The following is an 8,688-nucleotide window of genomic DNA, read 5'->3' as shown; positions in this document are numbered from 1 at the left end:
AAGCTTGAACTGGTGTACCTTTGCTTTGTGTAAAAATTTTGCACATCAAATCCAATAGCATAAAAAAAGAATTACAGTAATAGTCAGTATGATGTGGGAGTGGTAGCAGCTAGCTAATTTTCCTATTGCACACATAGTGCACGCAGTGTGCGTGACCCTACTGTCATTAAACACCTGCCTTTGTTTGCAGGTTATTTGAATAATGTCAAATGTAATGGATGGCAAAAATAACATATACTGACTGGTATTGAAATACGTCAACTCCACTCAAAGCTCAATATAGAAAAAAAGACATATGAGCTAACAATTAAATTTTTTCATGAAAAGTCCAAAACTTAAGCTTTTTATCTATAAAAAAATAATTCTAGCTTTAGAACAATCAAATAAACTCTTAGCTGGATCTTTTTACTCTCCAGTCAACTGCCGATATGTCAGCAGCAGTACAACATTCCGACCCTTGTAGTAACTAATAATTGGTAATGATAATTTTCCAAGACGCCCTCACTGATCTGCTGCTATGTGGACATGTGAACATCCTCAACCCAAGAAAATTCAATCCACATTTATTGTGACACTTTTGCGCATTAACCATCCGGAGGGGAAATGAGCGCGGGAGGGTGTCCACCTGATCTCGACGTGTCTGAGCGTTTCTCACATTCTTATAGCTTCAGCCCCTCCACCTATAAAACCTAAACATCCACATTCTTTCTCTTTCAGTGAGCCTAAGTTATGACCTTGGCTTCCTGTGAAGTATGTTCTGTTCTTTTCTAATCAGACAAATAAGGCCATGCTTCTCTGGAAACAATATTTCTCATAATGCAGCAGTACCATGCATCAAAAAACAATATCCTTCATTCACAATAAATCAGCAGTCTAATAAATGCAATAGTTATCACCTTCTTCTAAGTCAGGAGAATAATACAGACTAAAACTACATAATACTTTTACAATCTTTAATTAGGGGTATAACATGGCATAAGATAATAAAATAATCTCACAATAGATAGATAGATAGATAGATAGATAGATAGATAGATAGATAGATAGATAGATAGATAGATAGATAGATAGATAGATAGATAGATAGATAGATAGATAGATAGATAGAAACCACCATTCACTGATGTGACTATCCCACTGGCACCAGCTGGAGGTCTGCCAAAGTCAAAGCTAACTGGAACAACAAAATTCTTCCCTGATAAAAGGACTGTTGTCAGAAGTCTTTGTCCCTTCTTCAAGGCCACCTGGGTCCACTGGAGAAATCACAGATACAAAAACGAGCTTCCTCCAAAGAGTGACTCGTCTCTCTCTTAGAGATAGGGTAAGCAGATGAATTTTTTAAAAGGAGGCCCAGAGTATAGCCGCTATGCTTCCACATCGAAAGGAGCCATTTTAGGTGGTTCGGGTAAACTTGGACCTACTCAAGTTTACACTGAGGTGCTCCCTGCCCTGGGGGTGTTGCACCTAGAAAACTAGAGCAGTTGACTGAAGAGGGGGAGGTCTGGGTTTCTTTGCTTAGGTTGCAGCCCCTGCAACTTGCCCGCAGATAACAAAAGAAAATAGATGGATGGGTTTCAAAATTCGTACACAGGACAAAGATATCAAGGAAAATCATTTTTGCTACTGCTTCACATCAAAAACTATATTTTTATAGTTTTGTTTTTATCCAAAGAAAATGTTAGGTGTAGTGTTTTAAGCTAGTTAAATTATCTAACCTTTAATATTTAACCTGAGGGGGTTAAATTTTCTCCCAATATTCCCATTTTTGCACCCTAATGATAAAGAATCTAGTTACACATACTAAAATTATCACACACAGACTGAAAATGGTATTCAGTCAAACTGCTTCATGTACACACAGGAGACATGACACTGCTTAATTTGAATGAACACTTGTCTTAGATTAGTAGCTATTTGACTACTGTCAGATGTAATGGACTGATTTAAAAGTTTAAAAATCTCTTAAATGACTTTTTTCACTTTTTATGTCTCCTTCAGTCCTAAACTGCATGTTCTTTTCTCTCACATATAAAAACCAAATCTAAACCATTTCCACTAATTACACAGACTCCTTGTTTTTGGTTTCCTACATGTTAGGGTGAAAATAAGAATTCAGTTTTTGCTATATAAAGTAAGAAAATACTGAAAATATAGATATACCCTAGAATATAGCACTTTGACCCAAATGCTGAAGTATAACTTGCTGCTGTAATTTACAGTAAGTACCACCTACTGAATCATGCAAAAAGCTCCCATCATTCTGTTGCTGTGTCAACTCTGAAAACTCACAAGTATCTGTGCACATTTACAGTGAAGAGCAGTCAGTCAGCTTGGAAACGTGAACCAGAGGAGACAATTCAAACAAAAAGGTGCTCTTTAATATCTTATAATATATTGACACTTTAATGTTTAAATACATCTTTTCATTAGTATTTAAGCTGTTATTTATCTTTTTAAACTAATGTCATTGAGATGAAAGAAATTCAACCTCAGAAGAATTTTGTATTTTTTTATTTTATTTCTGAACTTCAGGTTTCATGTGATCAACTCAATCCCTCCATTGGCAGCACAATGGATGCTTGTAATCAAAGTATATCCTGTCTGGATCTCATAGCTGCTCCCACTTTGCAACTGTAGTAAATTGGAATAATAACAATAGCAAGATATTTTTTAGATTAGGTCAATCTGGTAACATTGAATGGGATTAGATAATTATAACATGCTGCTCCAGTTTTTTTTTTCAGTGAAGACAAATCTACAACTCGATGATATTTTAGATAACATAATAATAATCAGTTCAATGTTAGTCACCATGCATCACCAGCTTATTTTCATGATATTATACCTGAGCAGCACATTGCCATTTTTTTCTCTTTCCACTGTCAGCTATTTCCTGCCTGTACATTTGTGGACAGAAATATAGTATTAAAGGAGGAAAGATTTCAGGACCTAGATATAACTTTCTTACAGTTTCTTAAAAAGAACAATTATAACTTTAAACTGTCTGTTACCCGTGTTTGTCCCTCTAATTATTATTTTATATTTTTCTCCTCAGACCTACATCATACAGCAGATATGTTACTTAACTCCACCTTCAGTAATATTGTGGACAGTATCTGCCTCATATATTCATCCAAATTCATGCCCTTCTATACATTGAGAATCATCCTCCTCCTCATCGCCTCTATCCTCATCTTTTTTTCTGGTCACCAAAGATGGCGGCGGCAGCACTCATTTAAAACAGCAAGTCACTCTGACATCTTCACCTACCACATGGCGACTATGGAGCTGATCTGGATCTTGGGGTGGTTCCTCTTCTATTATGGTGCATACACTAATCACTTAGTGAGTGAGAAAGTAGGATCATATGCTTGTGACACTGTTTATTACGGAGAAATACTTTTCCACCTGCTGACCTGTGTAGAGCGTTATCTGGCTGTTGTTCACCCCATCACCTACATGAGTTTAAGAAATGCCCGTGGGGTCAGGATCAGAAACATTTGCATCGTCTGTGTTTGGCTGCTGAGCTTTGGACTGGCATGTGTTAAAGTTTTATCACCTCCTAACTATGAATCTGCCCCAACATTTTGTCTTTTGGTTCCCTCCATAATAATCATATCTTTCTGCAGCCTCTCTGTTCTCTGTGTTCTGATTCGCCCAGGGCCACGGGAAGGAGGTGGGGAAAAGGAGATGGTTGACCAATCAAAACAGAGAGCTTTCTATACAATCACAGCTATAACCTGTGCTGTGTGGCTATGGTTTCTTGGCATACTTGCATTAAATGTTCTTGAAAACTCAGGTCCAGTGAGCAGCACCGTCAAGTGTTTGATGTACATGTGTCTGCTCTGGTTTAACTTGCCCAGCAGTTTAGTGTTACCTTTGCTGTATCTGCATAGGGCAGGAAAACTCTCATGTTGTAGTTATTCCAACAACTGAAGAACAAGACTGAATTTGGGTACACCACAGAGACTCACTTCAGCTTACCAGTTGTGGAACTGCAGTAGAGGACATTTCAACAAAAACAGTCTTGAGGAACACAAGCCTTTAGATTTGAATCATTATCATATCAGCTTTACACAAATATAAATACAAATGTAATAATAAGATAAATGTTGGGTCCATACATATGTCACATACAGAATAATGGCTACTGACCATTCAAATGACAGCACAAATCCTCTTTATTCTTTGTACTTATGCGTGTTTGTGCTTTCTGATTGTTTGCATGTACAATATGTTTTTTTTAATTTTGAAGTTGTAGACAGCAGGATGTTAATCAAGGTCTTATCTAGTTTTCAACCTACCATTGAAAACTAATAGGAATGAAACCCTCAGTTCACCATTACACAATCACACTTGTACCTAATTCCCTGCTAGGCATAGTAAATGCAGTACAGGCGAAATTTAGATTTCATTGGAGCACCTCTAAAGATGTAATCACTTATAGAACAAATAAAAATAAGCAGACACTTTATAAGGAGTGTCAAAAAATGTTAGCCAATGTAACTTAAAACACTAGTGATTATTAGCTAAATTTAACCTTTGATCCTCTACTCTGCTGGGGAACAAAGAAAGAACAAAAAGAAACAAATTAGAGTGGACTTGCACTTATAATAATTGTTATAAGATTATATTTTTTGTCATTGTTTAGTTTCTAGTTGAGTGAGGAGGATAGAGAGGGCAGGGATGTTGTACAAGAGGAGGAAGAACAAGGGAGCAAATAATTAAGTTCACTCTAAACGTGGCTCGAACAGAATGGCTGCCGCTACATACCAACTATAGTTTTATTCTTCACTTGTAAAACCTGGGTAAATTATCCTCTGTATGCATAATAAAATGACTGTTTGTATGAATTGAAAATTTTTAATATGAAAACAATGTATTACCAGTTTGCTTCATGTACAGGTCTGTGGAGTGGCAGGGTGTTTTTCCAATGTCTGTGCTGATTAAAACTCCGTTAGGTGCTTGATGAATTGGTGGACCATAATACTTTCTTGTAATGGAGAGCACACTTAGTAAACCTAATGAAAATAAACAGTTCAAGAACATAGCATGCATTGTGATCAATATTTCTCATTATTGCCCCCTAGGTCAAAAATGCATACAGACAACCAATGCATGTACTGAGCCATTCTTTATACATTTTAGTGTAACTTATTTATAATGATATATTTTAAACAGTTCTTTCCTAAGAACTAAGCAGCCAAATGAAATCATTAAAGACATAGATGAAATGTACAAAGTTATTAAGTGCATCTTTTTTATCTTATGTCAATGTTAGTTTTAACAACTTAATTAAAATTAAGTAATCAAGTAAAATCAAATGAAGAAAATACTTAAATTAGTTAAATTTATTCATATTTATGGCTCATTGTTATAGCACACACTTTGACAGAGTCAAGGATCAACTCAGACGTCTTCGAATTAACACACTCAAAAATTCAGTCAGTTTTTTAAAGACATGACAATGCTGTATTCAAATGGTGCTTATGTATTCATGTAGTGAATTTTTTGAGTAATGATATGATGGAGTAAATAAACTGACAAGAGTAAGCCGAGAATAAACAAGGATGTTTTATTTTTTTTTTGTTTATTCGCTTGTTTTTTGGGGGGAGGGGATTTGCCTCTCCTGTTTGGTAGTTTAGCAATCAGAATTATTGTGTGAAGCCCGAGAAAGATGCCGATTGGATTTACTCTTCCAACTGGATTATTGTGTATTTGCCATACTGGACCACTTCATTGATCTATATTATTATTATTTTATTATTATTTTAAGTTATTACAAACTGGACAGACATGACTGGGGGATAAGAAAGTGATGGGGTGCTTGCTCATTTATTATGGTGCATACACTAATCACTTAGTGAGTGAGAATGTAGGATTAGATGTTTGTAATGTTGCTTATTGTGGAGAAATATTTTTTCACCTCCTGACCTGTGTAGAACGTTATCTGGCTGTTGTTCACCCCATCACCTACATGAGTCTAAGAAATGCCCATGGGGTCAGGATCAGAAACATCAGCATCGGCTGTGCTTGGATGCTGAGCTTAGGACTGACGGGTGTTACAATCATATTACGTCCTATCTACAAATCTGCCCCATTGTTCTGCCTTCTGGTTCCCTCCATTATAATCATATCTTTCTGCAGCTTCTCTCTTCTCTGTGTTCTGATTTGCCCAGGGCCAGGGGAAGGAGGCGGGGGAAAAGGAGATGGTCGCAAAATCGAAACAGAGAGCTTTGTACACCATGACAGCAATAACCTGTGCTTTGTGGCTATGGTTTCTTGGGGTGATATTATTAAATGCCCTTGAAAACTCAGGTCCAGTGAGCAGCACTGTCAAGTGTTTGATGTTGATGTGTCTGCTCTGGCATAGCTTGCCCAGCAGTTTGGTGTTACCTCTGCTGTATCTGCATAGGACAGGAAAACTCTCATGTTGTAGTTATTCCAACAACTGAAGAACAAGATTGAATTTGATCACGCCACAGATATTCACATTGTGTTACATGTTGCTGATGACTCAAAAGTGCAGCAGAGAACATTTCAACTAAAACAAGGTTATGGGGAATGCACGCCTGACATTTGAAGCACTTTTTAATCAGCTGTATACAAAAGACATAGATTATGAGAAATATGTTGGGTCCTTTACTTGTTATTACTAGATGTGAGATCAAAGACATGGATGGATGGAAGTTTTCAGGTCACATACAGAATAATGGCTGCTGGCTATGCAAAATGACAGCACAAATCTTCTTTATTGTTTGTTTGTGCTTTGTGTTTGTTTGCATACACAATATGTGTTTTAAGTTGTGAAGTTGTACACAGCAGGACTCTAATCAAAGTTAAAGTCTATGCTTACGTAAGGCCTCCCTGGCATTAAATCCTCAGTTAATCTCTGTAGCATTCATAACCTTGAAAAGTAATAGAACAAATTCTTTGGTTCACCTTATTGTTAAAATCACATCTGTACCAATTTTCCCTGCTAGGCATAGTAAATGCAGGCCACAGGCAAGTTTAGTTTTAAACAGAGTAAAATAATTATATCAGTAGTACCAATAATAGCATATTTTTGTGTTATTTTCTGTAATTGTCTTCAAATGTTATATTTTCCCACTTGTCTACTGACAACAGTACAGGATACAATGAAAATAAAGGTTTTATGCCCAGTGTTGTTGTTATCATGATGTTAGTGTGCGCTCACACAGAAGTGCTGCTGCTTTAGCACCATGGCTTGTCATTACGCTAATACAACGTTTGTTGTCTGGTAGAAAGAAGATGAAGAGGTCATTTCAGGACACATATATTAAAAGTTCATACTGTTACGATAATGCAGGGGTGTTTGTGTGAATTATAAAGTGTCTGCTTATTTTTATTTATTCTATAAGTAGCATCAAAGAACGTTAACTTAAAACAATATAGAATATACTATTATTTCATAATAAAAGGTGTTTGGATGAATTGAAAAATTGCATATGAAACAACCTTATTACCAGTTTCCTTCATGTGAATGTCTGTGGAGTGGCAGGGTGATTTTCTATTGTCTGTACTGATTAAGTGATTGATGATTTGGTGGACCATCTCAATCCGATTATGCATGTTTCTCTTCTTATCTTACCCTTTGCCTTGGGTTTGACTGCTAAAGGCTCAACCCTAAAACGAGTGGATTAGATTGAAATCTCTGATTATTCACTCTGGATTATTATTAGACATTAATATAGGTTGTGGAAAATACATTAATATTAACATGGCTTTTATTAGTAGAATTTTGTGGAAACTTTTGTTAAATAAGTAGTTATAATCATTTTCATGCACACATTGCAAATGTGCTCATGAGAGTTGGCACTCAGTCTTTTGAGGGTCATAAGCTTCGTCTGGCGGGACTGTCCAGACTGACATATCGTGAGAAGTGGCTTAGAGTGCAGAAAGGTCAATGCAAACACGCTTACAGACACAGAGAACAGTTAGATTAATTTCTAGGTCAGGGGTAAGAGACATTTTTCTTGCAACTGCATATGTGCCTGCACAGCAACAGTTTAGGGTGTACTCAGGATGTTCTGGAGACGAGCATTAGGGGAACAGATCAACAGGAAGCACCTGGAGTGTAAGACGGTTGAAACACCTCTTTAAGTATGTTAAAAGGTAGTTCACAATGGAAATATATCTAACTGTCACTAACTAATTGATGCATGTTATGTTATCTGCTGACACAAGAAGGGGCTGAACCCTGACATACAAAATCAATTTGAAGTGTGGTTTCTAGCGGAGATCTATGCTGATGATGCCCCAGTGTACATCTCCCCACATGTGTGTTCAATAAATCATTGTTTTGATTGAACCCATCTGGACCATCGGTTGTTTGTTCTCAACCTCAAATAAAAGAATCGGGACAAGGTCATCCAGTTAATTAGGTTTCTTTTGAGGGTAATGATGTAATGTTTATCCAACTGAATTGAGGTTTGCAAATGTGAAAAAGGCCGATTACATTTGCAAACAGCATATTACATTAATAGTAAAAACAAGGCACTGCTGACATTATGATTGGAAGCTGAGCCCCGTTAAATGTTTGATCTTAGAGTCGCCCCTGAGGCAGGATGCTGTCCATTCAGATCCTATAGGCATTTTTAGCTGTACTGTAAGCAAACATACATGGGAAAAATTACGTAAGCATCAATTGTTCATTGAACCTTTTAG

The 8,688-nt window shown here is 36.7% G+C and overlaps 1 protein-coding gene across 1 annotated transcript; it reads left to right on the top strand.

Annotated features, from left to right (window-relative positions):
• The first annotated feature begins 3,075 nt into the window (after positions 1 to 3,075).
• Positions 3,076 to 3,936, top strand: LOC146635470 (uncharacterized). The gene has a single exon (XM_085350126.1). It carries the CDS (start codon positions 3,076 to 3,078, stop codon positions 3,934 to 3,936), a length of 861 nt encoding a protein of 286 aa, XP_085206252.1.
• The last annotated feature ends 4,752 nt before the right edge of the window (positions 3,937 to 8,688 follow it).

The sequence above is a fragment of the Diplotaxodon limnothrissa genome, linkage group LG3 (genome assembly GCF_057381915.1).
Source record: "Diplotaxodon limnothrissa isolate DT_005_m linkage group LG3, D_limnothrissa_male_GT1.1, whole genome shotgun sequence".
Classification (NCBI taxonomy): Eukaryota; Metazoa; Chordata; class Actinopteri; order Cichliformes; family Cichlidae; genus Diplotaxodon; species Diplotaxodon limnothrissa.
Note: the sequence above shows the minus strand (reverse complement) of the source record. Positions and strands in the feature narration are given on the sequence as shown.

Bases quoted from the DNA above. Each gene is read 5' to 3' on its own strand.
- LOC146635470 (XM_085350126.1), top strand. From the start codon at position 3,076: ATGTTACTTAACTCCACCTTCAGTAATATTGTGGACAGTATCTGCCTC.